At 32.4% G+C, this 26,733-nt stretch overlaps 1 protein-coding gene and 1 long non-coding RNA gene across 2 annotated transcripts; one reads left to right on the top strand and one right to left on the bottom strand.

Moving 5' to 3' along the window:
• The first annotated feature begins 4,072 nt into the window (after window positions 1-4,072).
• On the top strand, window positions 4,073-6,589 carry LOC139491193 (uncharacterized). Its single transcript, XR_011656477.1, has 4 exons — window positions 4,073-4,662; window positions 5,162-5,251; window positions 5,489-5,648; window positions 6,372-6,589. It is a non-coding gene; the product is annotated as an uncharacterized lncRNA (long non-coding RNA).
• A 72-nt stretch (window positions 6,590-6,661) lies between these two features.
• LOC139491192 (putative nuclease HARBI1) lies at window positions 6,662-10,269 on the bottom strand. The gene is made up of 5 exons (XM_071278668.1): window positions 9,857-10,269; window positions 9,376-9,636; window positions 8,395-8,465; window positions 7,873-8,085; window positions 6,662-6,915 (listed from the first exon to the last, which is right to left on the bottom strand). Exons 1-5 carry the CDS (start codon window positions 10,128-10,130, stop codon window positions 6,703-6,705), a joined length of 1,032 nt encoding a protein of 343 aa, XP_071134769.1. The 5' UTR covers window positions 10,131-10,269; the 3' UTR covers window positions 6,662-6,702.
• Between the last annotated feature and the right edge of the window lie 16,464 nt (window positions 10,270-26,733).

A 26,733-nucleotide genomic window follows, 5' to 3' on the forward strand; every position in this document is an offset into this window, starting at 1 on the left:
CAGCAACCATTCCTGACGAAGGGTATTGTTTATTTCATGACGTGTTTGAATTAGGGTGTTCTTTCGTTTACTTAACGCCTAATAGTTTCCTATATATGCTCGATATGTTTCAAATTCGGGCTATGATCGGGCCAAGGAAGGTAAACCGAATTCCATTGGAACAATGGATTTTCCTCCACGATGCTAATTTTCAATTTTGGCGAGCTGTGCACTATATTGGATACGGGCAAATGTGTGTCTGTTCGTAGGCAAATGTCCCCGAAATGGTCTCATCGCACGATAGCCAGTAGCGATGAGCCGATCACGAACAGTTCTTGTTTAAAGACTCCTGTATGGTCAACACATTCTTTTTAGGATTGTATTGTTTGCAATGGGTTTCCTTCTGACTAACCTTCACAATGCTTGATTTTCCCTAGCAGATGTTATAGGGGTCTTCTTGAATTCGGAAGGTCTTTAACATCGTTTATTGCCCGATTTTTATTCTCAAAACGACTTATAGTGATATGGTGATGACCAACACTATGTGCAATTGTCACAGCGACATACCTGCATCTCTCATGCTGATTATCTGACATCTTGCTGCAGTTATGAGTTGTAGATGACCAATTACAAGGTGTCAATCACATAACTTTATAAACTTGGTTATTTAAAGTGTTGAAAACAATGAGGATAAAAACATCTATTTTATTGTTTACGAGTACAGTATCTGCATGTGCAGATAAAAAACTTATTGAGTCGATATTTATTTATTAAACTCGGTTGATATTTAAATAATGTTAAACTAGTTCTATTTCAACAAATGCTATCACAAAAAAATCAAGATTTTTTTTTTAATTTGAATTTCAATTTGGTGTTGCAATACTTTTTTCCATGTGTATAGTATAAAAAATCCCGATGTTAATAGCGTTAGTGATGTTATATCCGAAGCTAAAAAAAACTAATATAATAAATAGATGACTTTTTATCGGGGATTTATTCTCAAACAAATTACAACAGAATCATTTACCAGATAGGGGATTCGCCTGTATTCCTGCACTATTAATGTTCATCAGGCGTCTCAGTTATCGTCATTGTGCAGGATAAAATAGAAATAATGTTTGTTCCGTAGGTACTTAATCACAATTTAAAAATGATAGCAGTGCTGATTGTCAATTATGAGAATTCAATTTGCCGAATAATTCGTGCAATATAGCATCATAATATTTCAACCACTCGCTCAACATTGAAACGCACAAATGATGTTCACTAAAACCAAAGTTTTTGACGGAAATGCATCGAACTCGAAATTGTCTATTTAATTGTCATAAAATTTGAAGTAATTGTCGACAGCTGCAAAAATAAATATAAATGTCAATTATGTCCTTACAGACAATTTTGCTATTTTTATCACTGACTGAAATCGCCCTATGTTCAGTTCTTTTAGCTAATTGTGTCTGGCAATGTTTTTTTAATTTAGGGTGGTACAGGACACCGAAGGAAGTCAACTCTTTAAAATCAGTTGAGTGTATTAATCACATACTATTAGTAAAGAGAACTCAAGCTTTTCAACGATCAAAATTGTTGTTTGCCAAACGGCCATATAGCCAACCAAATTATTCCTGTAAATTGAGCGGTTCAAATTTCTAGAAATGTTCATATTTTTGAAAACAAGCCAAAGTAAATATTTTGTCAACACTTTATGAAAATTAAACGAGCCATATTTTTTTTAGTCAAAGGATGTACGTTTTTAAGGAGAAAGAACACGACACAAGGCTATGCTATCACATAATACACCTTGATCTACTCCCGGTCTACTTTCTTAACTATACTGTTAATAAATTAAATCAAAAGATTTTATTTTCTTTCTAAAATTAGTTTTTTTAGGTGAGGAAGTTAAAATAACCTTTATATAAAAGTATACAATGTTATCATAAGTAGTTCAATGAAACGTGAATTATATTTGAAGTAACAGCAATTTAATCAATTATATTTTACAGTAATCGACCTCATTCCTGTTCCAGATATGCTCATAGAACAACATGACGAGAAAAATCATAGGGGTGCTGATCTTTATACAAACAGAATTTATTTTTTCGATAAGCCAGTTGGTTTTGATAGCATCAACATGATCATTATACCTTCATGTAAAATTGAAAACAGTTTCATTGTTATATAAACGATTTGCGAATGAGACATATTTACCTGTGTTAATAATACAATTTTTATTGATTTTTTTTATGCTCGACAGGCCATATCACATTCCCCGAAAAGATGCAATTGTAAAACTTTTATTTAAAAACAAAATCAATACGTGGTACACTTTTGATATTCGAAAAAAAACTTTTCATAGGAGTAGTTACCTATGGGCATTTATCTATAATACTAAAATAACGAGGTCCAATTTGTCAGCCGTCATCGGGTAAAAACAACAAATCAAAGAATTCAACTTTATATATAGATAATATAGGACAATGGTGTAGATTAAAAATTACACCACTCCAGACCCTTTTGTTTTCCACATAATTAATATTGCCAATAATTAACAAGTTCCGGGTCGAATCCGATACCGATACCAATAGTATATTCACCTGTTACCTATTACCTTATCTGTACGCTCCGCATCTGACAGGCGCACCACCAAACGGTATATTTAGGATTTTGCTATATACACGGGTCATAACCACGGGGTTAACACTACTAAATTCAAACTTTAATCAGTAAGACTTTCTAAGATAACAATACGAATACTAAAAATCTGGACTTAAATTAAGGCGTATAGGTACAGTTTTCAATTTGTTAGCGGGCATGACGTTAAACATCGAATCAAAGAATTCAAAATAATATAGGACAATGCTGTTGATTAAAAATACTCCATTCCAGGACCTTTCGTTTTCCAAATAATTAATATACCAATAATTGATAAGTTCCAGGTCGACGAGATAAAACAGAAAAAAATTAAAAGCAGAGAAAACAATGTATCTTATAATCGGCATGACTTTTAATATCAGATGACAATACCTATACTAAAATAAGGCTTACGCAGTCACGGACCCGCAATATCACGGGTGTGTTCTAGTATAGTGTGTTCTAGTTTACTTTAACTTGGCATCAATTTTTCTCAAAGGGAGTTATGCTTACACTGTTAAAAATCAAAAGAAACCTTCTGTATTGAGGTGTTAAATAAACATCTTTATCATAAAACACAGAAAGAACTTAAACTTAAGTATTGATATCTAACAAGTGGAAAGTCCAATCATCATTTGTTGTTGATTTTGTCAATTTTTAACGGACTTTCCGATGAGAATTTTTCTTGGAGTTCGATATTTATTGTATTATCATTATTTTTGATTTTTTTTTCTTTTTATTAAAGTAAAAATGTTAATCCCTTCAGGGCCCAGTTGTTCAAAAGTGTCGTTAAGCTAACGACTAACTAAGCCTAACAACTCCTTAAATTTTAACATTGTTGTTAGTTAATTTCTGTGTTAAATTATGTTGTTCAAAAATATTTAACGACTGCGTTAACTTACAACTTGTTAAAAATTTAACAACTGATTAATTTAACATTTTCCCATAATTCCCCAAAATTCTTCCACTTCCTGTTTAACAATGGCTGAACAACAAACCCCCAACAAGAAACAACCAAGAATTAGAGGGACTAATTTCACAAGTATGGAAGTGAATTTGATCAGTAGAAGAGTGGTGGAGGAGCTAGGGTTATTGAGAGGAAAATTTGGCCCTGACATAACTGCAGATGCAAAAAACAAGATGTGGGCCAAGATTACAGATGAGGTGAATGATCTGGGGGTCAGTTACAGGAAACTTTCAACTGTCAAAACCAAATTCAGGATTCTAACCCGAGATGCCAAGGAAAAGTTTACATACGAGAGAAAGGAGAGAAATAAAACAGGGGGAGGACCAGCACCAAAACCAATAGTATGACAGAGGAAAACATCTAATGCCATGAAAGATACATCCTCCTTCAAGGGAATAGACGGTGGCATGGAGACCTCTGAGAAATAGCAATATTACGAAATTTTCATTCCTTTGTTTCGCCTAAATTTGTCTGTTTTTATTGTTTTCTTTATTAAAGTTACAAAGAAAACCCCAAAACTAAAGCAGTCGTCTGCTATGACAGTAGGATATCCCTTTTAAAGAAATTCCCTGCAGACGTCGCCAATGTTCTAAAAATAGATTCATGTGTTTTGCGATTACTAGTATGACATTCATGTTACCTTTTATTTATATAATTCCTTTATTTCATATTGTTGAAAGAACCACCATCTACAAAACAAATTGTGGTTCACGATGGATAAGATGATAACTAAATGCTGATGTTTTCTTGCCATGGCCTTATTATGGCGGTCAATTTTGCAATGCCCCTTATGTCAAAATTTGCCCCATTGAAAAAAATAAATAAAAAAAAGTGCGGTAAAAATTCCATACAAAATTTATTTACTTCCTGATATAATAATTATAAAATAAATATTTGTTGATACCATCTTAAAGGCACTTGCAATGATTAAATTTCCACGGATATTTGACATGTCTATAGTCCTTTTCAAAATAGCATGCAGTATAAAAACATAATTGAGGTATCTTTCTTTGTGCCTTATCATCTTAAAAGTTATGGATTTTTTTCAGGGATTTCTAATCAAGACACCTGTAACATCAGACACTCACAAGGTGTGTATATATATTACATGATTTATACATATTACTATAAATTACTTAAGAAATTGTGTTTCATGGATATTAAGAAGATTTGGTCTGAATGCCTATGAGACTTTATTATTATGCATGAAATTCAAGTTTCTACAAATCTAAGAAGTGCAATCAATTTGTCAACTGATTTAATATATTAAGCCTTGAAATAGTAACTTATAAACAGTTCCATATGCATGGTTTTTATAATTGTATAGCAAACATGCCAAATTATGTCTGATCAGTTCATAATGAAGGTTTATAGAAAGCAAGGATTGTTTAGCAAATTTCAGTCACTATGTTATTTTACAAGTATTCCAGATCTGTAAACTGTACTGTCAAATAAATGTTTTATATATTGATATGCAAATTTGGGAAGAGAGAAACAATTGTAATAATTGTATAATTTGTTCTATTATGAAGAGTATAAAGTATTAATTCACTTCTTTAAATAAAACAAGTCTTTTTACATTATTTTCAGACAGCATAACATCTGACCAAATGTTTACAGTTGAACCCATCTCACCAGTTCCAGCTCTGAATGGTTCTCCAACATGCCAGACTGTTGATGGTATTTATTACTTAGATAATTTCATTAATGGTTTAGTAATTTTCTTTATTTTGCATTTTATATAAAGTTGCAATGATAAAGCATAAGTTTTGCTAGAAATAATTTGACAATAATATATTATGACGTTGCATGTGAAAAAAAATCTTAATTAAAAAAAAATCTTCTATTTATTTTATCTTTATGTAACAGTTTCAAGTTTAATCAAAATATTTATGTAAAACAATTGTCAACTTGTAGATTTACCATCTTCTGTGGAGAGTATCTAGATAAGGAGACTGGAGCAGGTTCACCAGAGAAATGAGGAGTTAGCACTTTCTAGTGCTACTGTTCATGCCAGCCTACCTTTTCCTGTACCTGCACAAAAACAGACTTGCACTCAGCAACCACCAAAACCCAGGTATGTGTTTCATATGTTAAAATACAGCACTGTCTATGATGTATTTACACAAGTTGTTTAGCGAGTCGATGAGAATAACTTTTTCCTTTGTTTGGCTTTATAAATATTTTGATATGAGCGTCACTGATGAGTCTTATGTAGACGAAACGCGCGTCTGGCGTAGTAAATTATAATCCTGGTACCTTTGATAACTATTTCCTACAGATTCCAAGTTTGTTTTAAGATAAATTATTTTGTAGGGAATCACTGAAGCATGACTGGATTGTGCACCCCTTAGGTCAGACAGTAAGCCCCCCCCCCCCTGAAGTTCTGGATCTGCCACTGAGTGACCATGATTAGAATGGAACAATTGAGTTCTCACAAGCACATTCACTATTTTCAGATTTTGTTAGTCCCTGTCCCAATTAGGGAGACTGTAAAACAGTATATGACTTGGGTTGCTGTCTTTTTAATTTTTGTTTTTAGCTTATGTGTCATTATTCAATTTTTTTTTAATTGTTCTACATTTGTCGTGTCATGTCTGTTATTTTATAACAGCTAAACAGTATTGGGTTTACTCATTGTTAAAGGCTGGGAATAGTAATATTATTATAACAAAATCTGTGTCATTTTGGCTCTCTGAATAATTGTTCCATTGGCAATGATATAATATTAACACGTCTACTAAATATTAAGTTAGATTTTAAAATAAAAATACCAAATAGTAAAGTTTCTATATTTCAGTGAAAGTTTGTAGAAGAGGAAAACAAAGAGGACTGCAAATGATGTGTATGAGCTGCAGTGTCTTGTTTTAGAAAGTGACCTCAAAAGAAATGAAATGCAAATGGAACTTTTCCAAAGACAAATGCAATTTTACAACATGATGATCCAGAAGAAAAGTATTGAAAGTGAAAACATGATTTTAGATGCTCTTTTAAATACAGAAGCTTAGTCATAATTAATTTTTATTTATTTATTTTTCTGTGTTGATGATTCTTGTTTTCTTATTCCATTGTTATTGATAAAAAAAAGTATTAAAAGATGTTGTCATGATTTATTTGTGATTGTCAACTGGTCAATGATTAAAAAATGTTGTGGAAATATGATCCCTTACAGCTCTTCCATCTTGATGACCATTGAAATGTTCCCCAAGATCACCATCATTGCCTACAATTACTCCATCATCTTCAATGTCTGGTTCGTTCAACAAAATGCATAAATCATGAATATTGTGGAGTATAGCACAAGCAATTATTATTTTGCATGCCTTGCCCGGTTTCATTCTTATCTGAAATTAAAAAAAAAATCATAACTTAATTTATTAAACTTAATAATTGTCTTCTTATCAGCATTTTGCTAAAGTAGTATTTTATAATATTTCAAAAGTTGGCATTGCATGTATGTATGTATAAAAACAGGAAGCTGTGATATCACAGGTATGAGTGTCAATGAGACCCTTTTCTGTTGTGAAAGTAATGAAATATAAAAGTTTACAGTATGATATTCAACATTGGAGCCTATCGTAAGCTATAAATAGAACTACATAAAATGTGTCTATAGCGGTTTACCATGCATCACATTGTGGTAAGCATTTCAAAAGATGTTGTACTTTTATATATTAGTTAACTGTTTCAAATTAATGTTGTCCAAGTGTTGTGTTAGTAGCACTTTAAATACGATTCATCTCTTGATTGTGGTAAGTTTTTTATACATCAATTGCTGGATTATTTAGTTTTCCAACTATATATACTATATACATTTTTTCCCCTTAAATCAAACTTCCATTTGTGATATGGAACCTTGTGGTACAATTTCAGAGAGATGCATACAATATAAATAAACAAGTAATTGTCTGGAAAACTAGCAAAATGCTTGTTTGGCCTCTATTTGCATGATTTGGCCCCTAAGTCATAAACAGTTGGGACCAAAACACCTCAAAACAAACCTTGTGTACCTTTCTTTTGGAGTATTAAACCTTTTGGTAAAACATATAAATGCAAATATAATAACGAAGATGTGGTATTATTGCCAATGAGACAACTCTCCACAAGAGACCAAAATGACACAGAAATTAACAAATATAGGTCTCTGTATGGCCTTCAACAATGAGAAAATAATTTGCTTCTACTGAATACAACAACATTAATTGTCCCAAATATATCCCTTTGCCTCAACCCCTGAAAAGATTTTTTTTTATCACTGATCATTTACATAAAAAATTATTCTATTGAGTATTATACTTTACCTCTGAGTGTAATATATGGAACCGTCTCTTCAGCCTCCCAAATGTTCTCTCTATCACACTTCTGGTTGAACAGTGGCATTTGTTGTACTTTTTTTGATGATCTAGTACAGGATTCTGGTACGGGGTCATCAGAAATGGTCGACAAGGATAACCACTATCCCCAAGTAATACACCATTTGCCCATCCACCAGTTTCTTCCATGTAGGTACACACCTATAAATAAAGGTTTATATTTCTTTTTACAACAAATATTTTGTTAAAACTACCATGTATATAATTAAATTGATATATTCAGCTTTAAAGAGGAGTCACATTTAGAAAACCTAAAATCATGTTGAGCAAGACTATTTTTCAATATTCCTTTTTCAGTTTTTATACATCAATAATTTTAAACATAGACACCCCTTAACAGTAATTTATTGCTTCTTTATATATATATAGAATTATTGATTTGAGTGGTTGAAAGGGAATATGACTAATAAAAGATGACAAACATCATGAACATTGTAATAAAATACATACCTGTGAAGTCCTGAATATGTGGGAATCATGACTGCTACCTGGCCAGTTTGCATTGATGTTTGTGAATTTACCTGCAAAATGTAAAAGATTATATATAATATAATCTTTAGAAAAAAAAATGTTTTAATAGCATAAACAGATTTATTGTACAATATTAATGCATAAATAAGCTAGGCCATTAGTTTTCTAGTTTCTAATTGTTTTACCTTGTCATTCCAGGGCCTTTTATAGTTGATAGGCTGTAGGGGCTTTGTTCATTGTTGAAGGCAGTATGGTGACCTATAATTGTTATTTTCTGTGTCCTTTGGTCTCTTGTGGAGAAATGTCTCATTAGCAATGTTACCACATCTTCTTTTTTATATGTAAAGACTTACAAATTTTGACTCAACTATATTGTTTCAAACTAGGAACCATGATATCAAATTAAAAGTTGTAATGCATGTTGCATAATGCATGTGCTGGTCCAGTCATCAGAGCAACATCAAATTATAAATTGTACAAAAGCTAGGGTACTCTAGGTTAATGTTTCTTTCTTTTGGATTGAAAGGGGGAAATTTAAGAAATATATCAGAAACAGCAGTAAAGATACAGGATAGGGAAACCTCCCTTTTTAAGATTATCAGTGTATTTAAAAGGGGACATATGGTTGGAGCTCCCCTTCAGGCTTAATCTTATGTTGGGAACCCCCTTTTTGGAAATGGCTGGCCCCTGAACAGAATCTTTTTCTCATTAAGGAAAACTAATATCTTCTTTTAATATTTGACTTACCAATATTTTAAGTTATCTTTAGTAGGTAAACCATATAAAACCCTAATCATGTCCTAGATGATCCTAGATGAACTGAGTGAAAGTGAAAGTGAAAGTGAAAGTAAAATGTTCTTTTCTGAGAAACAGACTATAGGGGTCCCAGTCACACTGAAAAGTTGATACCAGTTTATTATTTACGAAGGTCAATGTCATATTAGATGAGAAATGTTTTACCTTTGGCATCACACACAGCCTGCACATTTACAGAGTGTACCCCTTTCCTATTAACAAATGATGCTTCATCTTCTGATGGAGCCTGGATACGGACGTGTGTCCCATTTATTGCCCCTAGCACATTCGGGAAACCACTTAGATGGTAAAAATCTCCTCTTGTTTCGTCCACATTCCTTGGCCACTTGATGAATTGATCCCGTTTGTTACAAAGTGATGTCAACACATCAGACACAATACGCGAGACAGTTCCCTTGTGCAAACCTGTAAACAGACCAAAAACATACAATTAGGTAGATCGTGTAAGAACAAAAAATAAAATGTGAATTTACTGGTGTTGGTTTACATATTATTCAAAAATTAACAAATTGAAATTATCATTCAAACATCAGTCAAAGATCATTATAGCAATTGATTAACACAATTTTACTAATGTTTACTTAATCTTAAATCATATATGATCAATATATAAATGAAATCTTACCTATTGTGTCTCCAACTACTTGCAAAAAACTGCCTGTAGCTAGAAATCTCAGGGTCACCATGACCATCTGTGGTACAGTGAGAGCATGGTTTCTCTTTGTTTTTCTTGTAATATCATCACTGACTAGATTAGAAATGAAATTAATTCCCTCTCTACCAAATCGATACCGTTCTCGTAACTCCTCATTTGACAAATTCAAAGAAAGGTCATCTTTCAGGCGAAAATGCCTGTCTTTTCTGTGAGGTGGAACAGGTACTTGTCTAAAGGCGGCCATATTTAACAATAACTTAAATATTTAATCGACCTCCCAGAAGTTGTTAAAGTTAACGACTCGTTATCATTATTTTTGTCGTTAAATTTTTTGAATAACAGTTAACGAATTTGTTAAATTTAACGACACTCTAACGACACTTTAACGACTGCGTTAGCTTAACGACACCTTTGAACAACTGGGCCCTGATGTTTAATAATCTAATCCACTCGAAGCAAAAAAAAAAAACAACAATGAAAACAACGCATTATAAATTTTATTCGTCCGAAGTGCTTTTCTGGATTTACCTTCATCAGGAACGTTCAATGCCGAATATGTCAAAGTCAAAAAAGGAACAGGAACAAATGAAGAGCTATAACACCTAATTGGACCCCCCTAAAAAAAACAACAAAAAACACAAATGTGTCCCTAGTACACGGATGCCCCATCCGCATTATCATTTTCTATGTTCAGGGAACCGTGAAAATTGGGTAAAAACTCTAATTTGGCATTAAAATTAGAAAGATAATACTATAAGGAACCTGTATACTAAGTTTCAAATTGATTAGACTTCAACTTTATCAAAAACTACCTAAAACAAAAACTTTAATGGACAGACGAACGAACGAACGAACGAACAGACGCAAAGACCAGAAAACAATAATGACCAGAATGGTGCATAAAAAAATTAACATCCAAATTAATTTAAGGTAAACTTTGCCAGAGGGAGTTGAAATCTGATTATTTCGAAATTTATTGTCAGACAATTTAAGAAACCATTGTTAAAAATAATGTCAGTAGTAAGTACTGACAGCTGGGCTGCTGATACATTTGGGGTCTAATAGTCCACAAACAGAGGTTTCGAAACAGTGCTGTAAATGTTATGCATCCAAAGCGTTTTTCTTCCCTTAACTCATTTATATATTTATCACACATTCACATATAAATGTGAACTATCACAGAATATCTGATATATAACGATACGAATTAAGTCGACAGATCAATTTCTGTGTAGCGTTGAAGAATGACGGATCAACCTGTAAATGCCACATTTTACAACACAACTACAAGAGCGTCATATGACTTTAACATACCACCACTATCAGTTGGTGTACCCATCATTCTTATAACATTTTGCAGCATCTGCGTTTCCTTAATTGTCTTTATTTCCCTCATCAAGACAAAAACTGGAAATTTCTTTACATGGAAAGTCATCGATAGATTCAGCTTGTATACGGTATTACTTGATATCTTTTTTTATGTCACTCAAACAGCATATGGTATTCATCAACGATTTCGAAATAATATAAGAATTAACGAATTAGCATGCTCAATTTACGGAGTTTTAATACTGGAGTTTGGAATTTCACAAGTTATTCTTAGCACCTCGATGGCTGTTTGTGCTTTCAACCTTGTGATGAGAAATAGGAATTTGTCGTTAGGAAAGTGGGATATTTTTGTTCTTTTTCCCGCCGTTGGAGCTTCACTAATTGTGTTGATGATTGCAGCATTCTTTGACAATTTTGATGCAAACCCAGTATTGTAAGTAGTAATTGTATTTCTCGAATTCTATAATGCTTTATAAATAAGTGAAATGATTAAACCGCAGGTTTTGTTATAAAAAATAAGAGAACAAATAACCTTGAAGAACTACATTGAAATACACTGGTCAATTGAAGAGTAACACAATCTTTTATACTTGATACATTAATAAAAACATAAAAAAAGGAAAAAATATGTTTTGTTATTTACAATCTGTTTTCTTATAATAATCAACTATCCTTTCAAATAATCGAATCAATGAAATGAAGTACTAAAAAATGCATTATGTCAATAAATTCAAATATGAAAAATAAATATAATTTTAAAAAGCTTCGATCTCATCCTCACACAAATTAAGCGAGTTGCGCTATCTGAAGGTGTAAAATGCAGGCTTACAATATAAGGACATGGAACGATCATTTGTTCTGTCTAAGTGATTCTATTACTTTTTGGACAATCAGATGTAAAAATAAGGCAAGAATCGAATTACATCTACTTTTTTTTCTTTTTTTTGTATTGTAAAGAGAAATCCGTCCTTTTACATGCATGTCTGATATATCAAAGGTATCTGCGTAATTTGTCAACAGATGAAAATTGGAAACGAAAATGATAAGGCTTTTCGCAATTTTTCTTTTTGACATATTTTGTCTTTCTTTTTTTTTTAGACTTTAATTTTCCTTTGTTAGCTTTTTTCCTGTATTTTAGTTAAGGATGTACTTAGGTTAGGTTTTAGAATTCGTGCTAAATGTTCGGACTCCTTGGTGTTTTTCCATACAATACAAGGTTAAATATTTTGCCCCATTAACACCCATTTATTTTTTCATATAAGGCTTAAAATAGCTCATAAAAGGTCATTAACCAAATTTTGGAAGATTCTTGATTTTCTTTCTTTTGATTTGAGACCCAAAAAATATCAATGCAAATATAAGGTATAAGTCCGAGTCAGCCTTTTCCCGCTATATCTTAAATCTAAAAAATCTCGAAAGAGTTCCATGACCTATCAACATTTTAAGCTTTTTTTATCCTTAAAACATGAACTACCGGCTTATAGTATCATTTTATATTCTGGATTTATTTATTTTCATCTAAGTACATCTTAAAGTACAATAAATAAACTTTCTACTGAAAACCTTTTATTCATTTTATCCGTTTCATTTTTCAGCTGTTCATTAAAAGAAGAACGTGGATTCGTGACCTTTCATTTTCTACTTATAACTCTTGGTATATTTTGGTCATTCGTCACTATTATAGTTCTGTATTTGATCATGTGGTGTTATATTAAAAGACAGACAATGGTGATGAGTTCATCGTTTGGGAACCAATCGGCGGTCAACTCGAGACGTCTTGCTTGGAAACTGTCACTGTTCGTGCTAGTACATGTTATTCAGTTTGGCGGACATGCAGTCGAGGGATTATGGATTTCGATAGAAGAACCACCAATGAGTGTCAGATATGCAACAATATTTATTGGCGCAACCGGAGGTATAATGAACGGTTTAGTGTTTCTTACAGTGCGTAAATGAAACAAAAATTATTAACAAAGACAAAACAATAAGGGCGACGAATCAGAGGTTAATTATAAAATAATGTTATTGTCATGGTGTTGTATTCCATTGTTGTAAACATGACTGTCATGTAAAGTGATGTCCTCAATGCTCTTCAACTTCGTACTTGATTAACTTTATAACTGTTTTGATCTGAGCGTCACTGATGAATCTTATGTAGACGAAACGCGCGTCTGGTGTATTAAATTATAATCCTGATGATATGCGTTTCTTTAGATTTTATTTAGGCATGAAGGTACATTCCTGGGATCTATGATGAGTTTATTTATTAACTAGCCATTAATGGATGGCTCATATGCTTTCTTTGTTAACTTCACCAATTGTGGCCATTCATAACCAATTTTTTTATGAGTTTACATTAAGGAACAATCATTTTTGTCAAACCAATACCTAAGATTAGATTGTACGGAATTATTCAATATATAACTGTAATTGCATATATAAGGGTAATAGTATGCGAAAGCAACGAAACACAAAAACAAGGAACTTCGGACTTAAGACACGGGCTAATTATGCCTTTTTATTATTAAAAAAAAAATCAACGAGGGTTCAACCGTGTTTCAAAGGTACTTATACTTACATTAAATTTTTTTTTACATGTTTTGTAAGTTACAACAGTGCGTAGGATCAACTCGCCGTCAGTTTAGATTAAGTGACAGTCAAACCATTACATTATCCTTGCTTGTGCTGAAAATATAAACATATCTTCAATTTCCCATAGGTGCTCACTGGTTCTCAGAAATCAGGAAGTACAAAAACAGGTCATTCTGGTCTGAGAAACTGGCGAAATATGCCTTATTATTTCATTATTATACAATTTGTTGGTTATTCAAAATAAACATGGAATATTGGTTCAACGGTGATACTAGGTCTTTATGCTTTTAGTTCATGTTGTATATAAATCTAAAGATCCAGCTATGCGTGGGAACGAGTATGTTTGAAATATTTTCCACCCATTATCATGTTTCTTCTGATCATTCTCGAATAACATTTGTTACAGTGTGCTAGTGACCTGATATATTTGGTCAGTAAATTAAATATTTAATTTACTGAACCAATATTTATCGTTCTCATCCCATATAGCATTTACTGAAATATATATCGTATACCGTAGACATATAATTAGGTAACTAGCACACTGTATAACGAATTTGTCTCAACCGATGATCGTAACAAGAGCCATGAAGACCAGTAATCTATCAAAGAGACCAAGTCTTCAATATACAAAACCTGAATCCATTGGTTTATATAAAACAAATGCCAACAATAACAACATGAGCAACTTGTAAGCTTTTAATGTGTATTTGGCATTTATTACAATCGCTCATCATGAATGTCTTCGTCTGTTGTCCGGGCGAAACGTTTCAATTTTTTTCTCAATTTCGTGTGGTTTTTATATAGGAACGAAACTAATAACTATTGAGTTAATAAAGATATCCATTTTGTTACACTTTGTGATCAATTTATTTGGCAATCGTCACTGACAGTCAGCAGGGTTTAAAAACATCAGTTGTTCGACCTGCTAGTCAAATTCGTTTTGTAAAAACATATTTGTTTACTGTTTTGTTCTTTTGAAAAATGTTGTTTTGCTGTATTTAGACCCTTCTAAAACGATATTTGTTACTAGAAAACGTATACAAATTGCGTTTTTTTTTTAATCCAACGCAATCATAGGTTTGAACGTCAATTTTGACTTGTTTATATTCATAAATATATATATATATATATGTTAAAGGCATTTTCTAAATTTAGGCATTTTGTAGAATGCCTGAAAATTTTAGGCATTTTCTAAAATGCCTGCAAGATTCAGTCATTATACATAATGACTAAATTTTCTATTACAAAATGCCTGGAAAAATTGAAGGGCATTTTACAAAATGCCTGAAACTATTTTATAGAATAAAATCTTAAGAAAAAGCAACAATTGAAAGCTTTGAACACCAGAGCTGTTTTATTTGTGATAATTACTGAATTAAAAAAGAAGATCTTAAATAATCAAGAATACATTTTACTGAATTATTACTATTCACACAACCACAGAACTTGACATTTTTATTCTAATTTCTCAAAATGTTTGCACGACAGAACTACACAATATTTGTCCTGAGTTTTTGCAATTATATTGTTTGGCGTAAAATTTGATTTTGCATTCAGACCACATTTGGAGAAGTCTGGATCATCACACTTTTAGGTCTTTCATTACCTTTACTGATAAAATACTTAACGTTAGGCAACATAAGGTTTCGTAATAAGCACACACATTTAACATGCATATCTTCTTTTTCATATGTTCCAAAAAATATCAAAGCATATAATCCTGATTCGTTTAATCCGCATCTTTTGACTTATAGCTTTAAACGGACTCGAGCAGATCTGACCATGACGGGTGATCCCTCTTTAGCAGGAAAAGCTTCTCCTGTCAAAGCACTGTTATTTTTCTTTTCTTTGTCGATTTTTAGCTCTACTAGCAAAGGGGGTAAAGTGAGCTTTTCTTATCTCGGGGGCTGTCTTCAGTCTTCGTCTGTTAACTTTTACAAACATGTTCTCCTATGGAACTACTAGGTCAAATTTAACCAAACTTGGCCACAATCGTCATTAGAGTATCTTGTTTAAAAAATATGTTCCATTAATCCCTGATTGCCAAACAACATGGCCAACCTGGCTATAAATGGAACATAGGGGTAAAATACAGTTTTGTGCTTAATATATCTCTTAATCTAATGCATTTAGATCAAATCTAACATGCGGGTTAAAAATTTCTTCAGGTTAAGATCTACCAGCCCTTTCCTAAATACCTTCTTTTCAAATGCAAGCTGCAGTCTAAATTTCTGTCCTTTAACAAGGTCAATGCACTGTAGAAACAATCCATACGAACAAAAACCAAATTGTTCACATTTTAAAAAATGCATGACATATTTGAAACTGAAAGCAAAAAAACAGCAAAACGAAATTTTCTCTACTTCATATTTTTCAATTTACTGTTTTAAATCTATATTTTCTAAAAATGTGATTGTAAATTGTGTTCTTTTGACAGAACATTTTTTTCTCTCTCGCCACATTGACAAAATAATCATAAATTCAGTGTTGGTATCTGAAATACAGAGCCGTGAGTACGTGCTTAACGTAGTTTCACTAAAAAGAACATATCATAAGGCATAAAAAAAACTTCCGATCTGGTTTTTGGAGAATAAATTAGTTCTACCAAACCATTAGTTATTTTTCTTTGTAAGATATTGTGTTTTTGTCATCTTTTGTCATATGCATCTCAATGATATCCTCCTTCTACAAATTGCCTGAAACGCAACAGGCAATTTGTGGAATTTTGCATCAAAATGTCAGTCATTTTACTCAATTGTATAATGCCTGTCAAGGTAAGGCATTTTCTAAATTGCCTGAAAAAGGGGAACACCTATTTGAAATCGTAATCGTTAATCAAAAGTAATCGTTCATCAAAAGTATTAGAGACAACATAACACAACGATTCGGGACCATCAGTTGAACTACAATGGAATATATATAATATAAAAAAAATAATAAGCCATATTAGATAGAAAGTTTTACAAAACAAATATTATTGCAACTATTGCAACTGAAGGGCTGACCAGTTATAGTGAAAAAGTCTTCGGAACATTTTATTTCCTGAAGAAAAGATTGTTTTTACAGAATTCCAATAGGAGTTGTCACTTTTTTTACAAACAGTAAAAAATACTACAGCATCTTTTGTTTTAATTGTAAACATTTAAAAGGTGTATGGAGGGTGTTTTAAAGGAGATAAATTGACGTCTTGTTGATAAATATTGTTGTTACACATAGCTATAAGCTTTCTAGTCACGATTGTAACTTTGTACTTTGTTTTCTATGATGTTGTCAGTTTATTTTCGACTGAACTCCCTTTTGTATCTTTAGCCCCCACCCCCTCTGTTCGTGTTAAAGAACTATTTATGTTGTTTTCATAAAATTATACTATGTCCACTTTTGTTATTGAAACGTACTTAAAAGTTGTTATGATATTGTAATCATTATATTTATTTATGTTGGCCTAATTTGTGTTGTGTGGCCTGATAGTTGTTTACAAAATAATCTCATAACTGTGCAGTTTAGAAATTACTGGTACGATCACAGATACTGATCGAATGATTGGAACTTTCCATTTGACTAACATAACGATTCTCGAATGATCCGATCCTAATAAGAGATGCGTTATTTAAACGTCTACATTTTTCCAGAAACTTACGTTGTAATTCACTAGGACATTTCCACAGTGTTCTAGAAATTATCGTGACAACTATATATATACAGACACAAAAGTTAAACTTTCAGACTAAGACATCGATAGACATAAGTTTTCACAGCATTTGGATTGACACTTTTATTCTACAAACAACATCATACAGAATTGTGACCTTAGTAGTGAACGTTATATTCAGATTGGATTCCGAGAAGATTTCCGGATAATAGATAAAGAAAGATTGGACTTATATTTTGACAGTTAAGGTGACAGTACTATTTGTGTAATACTTGTAAACTTTTGTTTAATAAATCTTGCTAAATTTTATTATTGATATGTGTCTTTTGATGGCTACAATTTAAAGGAGATTTCTGACCGTAACAAAGTTTACAAAAAACTCATCATAGATGCTGCTAGTACTCTAAGACCTGAACTTTGTGGCTTTTGTGTCTTTATTATTTTTTTGGGGGGAAAGGGGGGATGGGGTGGCTGTGTGGCGACCTGCAGAGTCAAGTAAATATGTTTATAGTATGTCGTTTTGTTGTGCTGTTACACTACTGTCCAGGTTATGGTAGGGTTAAGTGCTTGCTAACATGTTAACCCAGCCTCTTTTTGAATGTACAAGTTCCAAATCAGGAGTCAGTAATTCTAAGGTTGTTGTTTGCGATTCTCATTAATATTTGTTTCACGTTTATTGTGTTTTAATTACATTAATTAATTTGTTTTTGTTAGAAATGTTTTACATTTTATCTTTCTTCGCGTTTTAATGCCGTTCATAGCTTACTTTGCGGTATAGATTTTGCTTAATTGCCAACTCTCTTGTTGATAATTGACCAAAAGCTATACTAAAACATCTAAATCACGTTCCCTTTTCACGATTATGATCTACGGAATTAGACTATTTACCGAATTTGTAATAACATGAGCAACACGACGGGTGCCACAGGTGAAGCAGCACATGAAATCACCCCCAGTTCGTTTTGTGTGGTTCGTGTTGTTGTTGTGCCCCTGTTTGTGACATTTTGTTCACGCATTCTTGTCAATATAATGGAATTTGATACGACTGTCGTACAAGTGAGAGGATTAGCGCTATAAAATCAGATTCAATCCACCATTTTCTATATTTGAAAATGCCTGTACCAAATCAGGAATATGACAGTTGTAGTCCATTCGTTTTGTCATTTGATTTTGCCATTTTATTAGGGACTTTACGATTAAATTTTTCTCGGAGTTCAGTATTTTTGTGATTTTACCTTTTTCTTACATTAACTTATTATATAAGATGAAATGTATTTAATTTTTAAAGATCAATTATATTCACGATTTTATTTGAAGAATTTCAACAGAATTTGATCTAATGACTTCATAAAGAACACTGGTGAACAACGAATTCATCGTTAATGATGTTCCAATAAGAAAGAAAAGAATATACACTTTATAACATCTATACTATTAAACAAGAAGACCTCATTTTGTGTGTTGCTTCTCTTCCTTCCACTATAAATTAATCATCATACCTCTGTGTTCTATAGCATGTATAGGTAAAGTGCATAGTCGCATTTGTCACCCATTCTTATGATTATTCAGATTGATTTATATTTTTTTTTAGAAAAACGACAAAAAAGGAGTCCGGATATTGATTCCGTCATCAGACTGACTTTTAGTCATAGATAAGACTTCCGGTTTGAAACATGCACAAGTACAACCAATCGTATGACAGATAACAAATATGAAAAATAAATAAGCCAATCAGAGCGTTCTCCATATCATGGTGTTTATATAGCAAGAACGACAACTATTATACCTCCTTAGAGAGGACAATTATTTTTCGCGTTTATCTATCTACATGTGAACTACAATTATACTACTTTAATATATGGGTCATTTAAAAAAAAAATGTCGAATTTTGAAATTTAAATGAACAGCTGCGCCATGAGCGCATGATACGCCCGACTTCTTGTGTGGAAGTTTTATGCAATAGTCATAAATAGTTTATGAGAAAGTTTTAAGCAATAACCATATATGCTTAGACACGGCGGGACATGTGAAACTCCCACCCTGTTTTTTTTTTTTTTTTAACAAAAACCTAAATATCACTTAAATAAAATTTTGAATCAAAAGCAAAAAATATACAGATCTTAAGATTAATATAACAAAAAAGTGTGTAAAGTTTTAAGCAATAAACATAAATTATTTTTGAGATATGGCACAACATGTAAAAAAAACTTCCCTCTTTTTTACAAAATACTCAATAACTCAAAAATGAAATTTTGCATCATCACCAAAAAGTATACAGATCTTTAGATTAATATAACAAAGACATGTGTAAAGTTTTAAGCAATAATCATAAATTGTTTTTGAGATATGGCGCGACATGTAAAAAAAACCCTCCCCCTTTTTTACAAAATACTCAGAAACTCAAAAATGAGACTTTGAATCATCACCAAAAAGTATACAAATATTAAGATTAATATAAATAAGAAGTGTTTAAAGTTTTAAGCCATAATCAAGAATCGTTTTTGAGATACGGTGCGACATGTGAAAAAAACACCCCCTGTTTTAGTTACAAAGTGCCGTAACTCATAAAGTATTAATCTTATTTTCACCAAAAAAGTATACAGATCATTTGACCATCATAAGAAACAACTATATTAAGGTTCATGAAATTTGGATAAGTCGTTCTCAAGTTACGGTGCGACATGTTTAAAAACCCCTCCCCTTTTTTACAAAATACTCAATAACTCAAAAATTAAACTTTGAATCATCACCAAAAAGTATACAAATATTAAGATTAATATAACTAAGAAGTGTTTAAAGTTTAAAGCCATAATCAAGAATTGTTTTTGAGATACGTTGCGACATGTGAAAAAAAACACCCTACTGTTTTAATTACTAAGTGCCGTAACTCAAAAAGTGTATTATTTTCACCAAAAAGTATACCGATCATTTGACAATCATAAGAAACAACTATATTAAGTTTCAAGAAATTTGGATAAGTCGTTCTCAAGTTACGATGCAACATGTTTACGCCGGACAGACAGACGGACGGACACCGGACTTTTGTATACCATAATACGTCCCATCAAAATTTTGACGGGCGTATACAAATTATTAAAAGCTACTTATTCAAACAACCCTCTACATAAGGAAATCAAAACAAACAGTACTTTAAGATCAACCTATTAAAAGATGCAATCTTAATGATGTCATACAAGAATATCTTGAAACATTTTTTGATCGGTGGTACAATATTTTGTCTGTCCTGTTACCAAAAGAGTTTTTGGGTTATTAAGAAAAGGTTTAGGTAAAATGTTAAGCTTGTTTTACGTAGCTAATTAGATGGTTTTCAATAGAATAAACTTCTATATATATTCATTCTGTAAAATAATAGATTGTTTGCCAATTTTCCAGGTTATACTGAAAAATGCCTCTTAAAATTGGTTTTCAAAGGTTTTAAAAATTACCACCAGTAATGCAAGTCTAAAATAGCAATTTATATTATTCGGAATTTTTCATCCTTTCAAATAAACCCATTGGCAACATCAATTTCTTAAAATTCTGCATGTCGGGATTTCATGTTTTAAGCCTGGGATTTCGGAATCAGGACCCCTCTGACCACCCATCAAATTAGCCAATATAGTATAGCAGTGATTGCCATGGAGAAGAAACTTTATAGAATTAATAGTTAATAGAAAATTAAATACACTTATATTTATAATATAGATACGAATGTTCAAAGTATACAGAAACGCGAATAATGGAATATAACAGAGAACAAAATAATAACGGACATTGAAAAAAAATGAGAGGGCTTAGAAATATTGTCCTGTCTCCATGTACCTATATGACTTTTGATATCGAAAAAGTACTTGAGGACAGACAATAATTATTGCGTTGATAGAGACGGCAAATAATATAGCAGTAAACATAATGAAATTCAACAGGAAAAAAAAATAACGGACATTGGAAACAAGGGAGAGGACTTGAACTGTTTGCAAGTACCTATGAACTTTGATAGCTTTTCTGAAATTCTCCAGATATGAAATATTTTACTGAAATTCTCCAGACACAGAATCTCACAAGCTCTAATGCCCGCGATTTCGCGGGTCTGTTCTAGTATCTAATTTAACCTTATATCGAAATGAATGAAACACCTATATATGGAACGCCACAGCTGTCTTATGTGGAACTCTGATATTACTTTATGTTGTTTTATTATTACTTAATGATATTTTGTCTTTTCTTAATATGGTTTTGACATTACGTAATGATGTTTTAATATAACTCAATATGGAATAGTCATTACTTTATGATATTTCGATATTACATGATACGCTTCGTTTTGCCTTGATATAGTTTTGTCATTACTCAATATGGTTTTGTCATTACTCGATGTGGTTTCACCATTATTTAATATGGTTGTGTCATTAGTCAATTTGGTTTTAATATTACTTGATGTGTATGTGACTTAACGTTATGTAGTTGTTTCATTACATAATGTGGTTTTGTTATTTCGTAATGATGATTTGTCTATTCTTTATATGGTTTTAACATTACGTAATGTTGTTTCAAAATATTACGAGTTTACGATACTTGATGTGTTTGTTTCATTCTTTGATGTGGTCTTGTCATTCTGTTATGGTCCTGTCATTCTTTGATGTGTTTATCCCATTACTTGATGAGGAAAAACCACGTGACCAATTCGGAAAAAACTGTTTTATTTTTAGATAGATTTCCTTGTTGTATGTGCCTTGAATGATCTAATTAGTGTTCAAATTAAAGTTCGGGTTACTGTTTGAATTGAACTTTGAGTTAGTTTTCGAATTCAAGTCATGCTTAGAATTAAAGTTCTAGTTAGCATTGAGTTTCGAGTTGGACTTCGAGTTTGAGTCACATTTAAAGGCAGAGTTCTAGTTACAACTTTGAATTTGAGTCACTTCTTGAGGTAGAGTTTGAGTAAAATTCGAATTTAAGTTTCATTTAGATTAACTAAGATTTCAAGTTGAAATTCGAGCTATTTTATATGTCTTTTTGAGTTCGTAATTAAATTTTCTATCGCGGAACAAGGGCTTTTGCTCGAATTTCCGATAAGAGCGTAAAATCGTCAAATTTTGAAACATCATTACGTAATGTTAAAACCATATAAAGAATAGACAAATCATCAATACGAAATAACAAAACCACATCATGTAATGAAACAACTACATTACGTTAAGTGACATACACATCAAGTAATGTTAAAACCACATTGACTAATGACACAACCATATGAAATAATGGTGAAACCACATCGAGTAATGACAAAACCATATTGAGTAATGACAAAACTATATCAAGTCAAAACGGAACCATATCGTGTAATATCGAAATATCATTAAGTAATGACTATTCCATATTGAGTTATATTAAAACATCATTACGGAATGTCAAAACCATATTAAGTAAAGACAAAACAACATAAAGTAATATCAGAGTTCCACATAAGACAGCTGTGGCGTTCCATACCTATACCTTTTGTATATAACAATGACGCCTAATCATGCTGATGCTTCATCCGTTTTTGTATATAACGTTGAACTTTATTTCAACTTTCAGAGAACTATCTAATTAACCTGATATCAAAATGAACGAAACAGTATACCTTTTGTATATAACAATGCTGATGCTACATCCGTTTTTGTATATAACGTTGAACTTTATTCCAACTTTCAGAGAACATTAATTAATCTACAACTAATGACTATTTTAAAATTCGATTTTGGAAAACTATTGTTTGGTGACGTATGTTATTCCGACGTTTGATGTTATGATACTCATGATATTTTAAAAATATTATATTATAGTCCAGCAGATAGGTGAATAATTGTGCACTTTGTGTTAAAAGCATAAAATTTGGTAGAAACATAGTTTGGACCATTCTAAACAAAATAAGATATGGAGGCAAGGTTGATTTGATCCACTTCCGGTTATATCATCAAAATGGCGGACATGCATTTGATAACTGATTAATGGTTACCCAGCAGATAGGTGAACATTTGTGCACTATGTTTTAAAAGCATAAAATATGGTAGAAACATAGTTTGAACCATTCTTAATAAAATAAGATATGGAGGTAAGCTTGATTTTATCCACTTCCGGTTTTATCATCAAAATGGCGGACATGCATTTGATAACTGATTGATGGTTATTCAAATCTCACAGCTGGTAGCCAAAGTTTGCTGTGTAGACTATAATATTTTTGTGTATTCATGGTTTGAAATAATGTATCATTTCTTTAAAACCCTCGGGGTATTTTATTCAGAAATTTGTCACTTCCGGTAAAAAAATATCACAAGTAAACGTAATTTAGAGACTAAATACATATGTTTGATAAAAAAAAAAGCAATGTTGTCCTAAAAAAGGTTAAAGATCATTGACCTCTGATATTGTTCGATCAAACATCAGCATAACGAATCAATCGATTAATTGCGTAATAGTGGTGTCGACATTCAAAGTACTCACCTGGGTTGCGTCCAATATCGTAGCGGCTACAAAGGGCTATAGTAGATGTATGACTATTGAACGTGTATCTAGCCTAGCTGCAACATAGATAATAGATAGCAGCTAGACTAGCTACTCGTTCAGTAGACAAACATCTACGTAGCACTACGTAGCTGCTACGATATTGGACGCAACCCTGGTCTCTCATAACGGTGTATACTCTTGTGACACAATTCAATACCATTCATGTATTCCTGTTTTTTTCACCTTATTCAGCGATCTATGCCACAGTGTCGAATACAGTGAATGCATGGAAAACAGGCAATACATATGCTTTTTCTTGTCCTAAAAAGTTAGCAAGCTCATGAATTGAAATGTATACGAAGTGGTTTCCAGTCCCAAAGCAACCAATTAATATCAACTGCATTGTCACATGAAACAAGTACTAATACATCTGTTACAACTGTAGCAATGATTCTCATCTCGAAAATGTTTTCATCCATCTGTTTATTTGACAGAAAATGAATGAGCTCTGTTTTGTTTTGATCTACACGTGAGAAGCTCTATAAGTTTCGTGGTTAGCATGTTTGCCTTTGACAACGTCTCCTTGTACTGTCAATCTTTATATTGTCTACAATAGTTACATCTTGTCAATTGTTCTAAAAAGTAAAATCACAAAAATACTGAACTCAGAGTGAAATCAAATCGGAAAGTCCCTTTTCTATTCAACGAACGACGAATAGTATCAACAACTGCTGAGGGAGCTATATCTTTAATAGGTATACAGAACAACAAGTTCGTTGCTGTCTTCAAGAAATTGATTTCCTAACTCTTCTATCACAGAAGCTACATCATGGATAAACGACATTTGAGCTCTTAGTTTCTGCTCATGGTCAGTTGTGTTCGTTCTCTTCATCATGAAATCGATATATGACTGTCCCTCTTGTATTTTTCACCCCTCTTCTCAAATTGTTTAGCAAGGCTTGCCATTTCTTGTCAAGCTGCCAACCATCTTCGCAGGGTTACTGGGTTATCTGTTAACAGTGCCTCCATCCGACTTAACAACATTTTTATTTCATGTGTTCTGTCAGACAGTGAACCATTATTTCTAAGTGCATATGTTTCTTTAGATGCATGATGACGGATCTTTGGAGATTTAACGTTAAGGATTTGTTTGTAGCTGTTAAATATAAATATCCAAGCAATCGTTGGTGTTTCCTGCTTATAAGAGTCGGTTGTTATATATTGTCCATACAACAACATACTAACAAGAGCTACAGGAGATCTTGGAACATAATTCTCCTCACAGTTCACTGGAAAACTACCGTCAAACCAAAATGTAACAATAAACATGTCGCTGCGAATTATTGTTACTGCTTTATAAATCTGAATTTAGTTTAAGTCAAAGGCATCATCACCTGCTTTCTGAAACGAGGGTTCTATATTATATTTGAAAGCAATTTAATTCTCTCTCTCTCTTGTTTTTATTCCAGAATATCAGATAAATAAGCCAGCATTAGATATAAGAAGTTGTATGAGTGCCATTGAGACAAATCTCCATCCAATTCAAACATATAAAAGTCTATTCTTTCATCTTGAATTATGAACTCTGTCTTCAATGTCAACATCTAGATTCCTTATTTGCCTAGAAAAAAACTGAAAACTTTGAATCTTGGTGCTAAATATTCTTTGGTTATGGAATCTTCATTGTAGCTGATGATGTCAGCTAATGCGATTCCATGGCTTATTCGTGCATCTCTTCCTTATTAAGTCTCATCTTCACTAGAGACTTTTGATGCCTGTCGATAAAGATAAGTAAGACATTGAACATGATATTTCGTTTCTTGTACAATGAGGTCCCCAGCACTTAGCTTTTCTAATAAAGTTGTGTACTGAAGCATTTGTACACATTGACCGTGCGGGTGGGTTTCCAGCTCCTATTGCCTGTTTTTTTTTACATATCATCTGTATCCTTTTGATGTCTTATTTTAGCTCTCTTTAGTTAGATGGCAGGTCTTCTGCCATTTGGCATTGATTTTGTACGTAGTACATGGAAGACCCCTGCCATCATATTGTGTATACAGATGGGTCGTAGACGGTCAACATGGAAGTTGTTTGTATTAAACGAGATTTCCAGCCATAGTAACATATCCGGCACCAATATTGATACACTTTGAGGGTGTAGGGCATTGCAGCTATTCGTCTGTCATATTTTGACAAATTATATATTTAACATTGAGAATAGAAATAGGGAATATATCAAAGAGACAACAAACTGACCAAAGAGCAGACAATAGCCGAATGCCACCAATAAGTGTTCTATGCAGCGAGATATTCCTGCAACCGGACGTGGTCACCAGCTGGTCCCTATACAAATGGTGTACTAATTCAGAGTAAATGGATGTCACACTAAATTCCAAAGCATATAAATGAACTAAATATAAAAATGAAGATGTGGTATGATTGCCAATGAGACAACTATCCACAAAAGACCAAAATGAAACAGACATTAACAACTATAGCTCACCGTACAGCCTTCAACAATGAGCAAAGCCCACACCGCATAGTGAGCTATTATAAAAGGCCCCGATAAGACAATGTAAAACAATTCAAACGAGAAAACTAACGGCCTTATTTATGAAAAAAATGAACGAAAAACAATTATGTAACACATAAACAAACGACAACCACTGAATTACAGGCTCCTGACTTGGGACAGGCACATACATAAATAATGTGGCGGGGTTAAACATGTTAGCGGGATTCAAACCCTCCCCCTAACAGTGGTATAACAGTACAACATAAGAACGAA

This window comes from Mytilus edulis, chromosome 10, assembly GCF_963676685.1.
Source record: "Mytilus edulis chromosome 10, xbMytEdul2.2, whole genome shotgun sequence".
Lineage (NCBI taxonomy): Eukaryota > Metazoa > Mollusca > Bivalvia > Mytilida > Mytilidae > Mytilus > Mytilus edulis.

Bases quoted from the DNA above. Each gene is read 5' to 3' on its own strand.
- LOC139491192 (XM_071278668.1), bottom strand. From the start codon at position 10,130: ATGGCCGCCTTTAGACAAGTACCTGTTCCACCTCACAGAAAAGACAGG. The intron at 8,086-8,394 runs GTATGTATTTTA...CTTTATTTATAG, and splicing joins ACATATTCAGGACTTCACAG to GTGTGTACCTACATGGAAGA. The intron at 6,916-7,872 runs GTAAAGTATAAT...TTTTAATTTCAG, and splicing joins TCCATATATTACACTCAGAG to ATAAGAATGAAACCGGGCAA.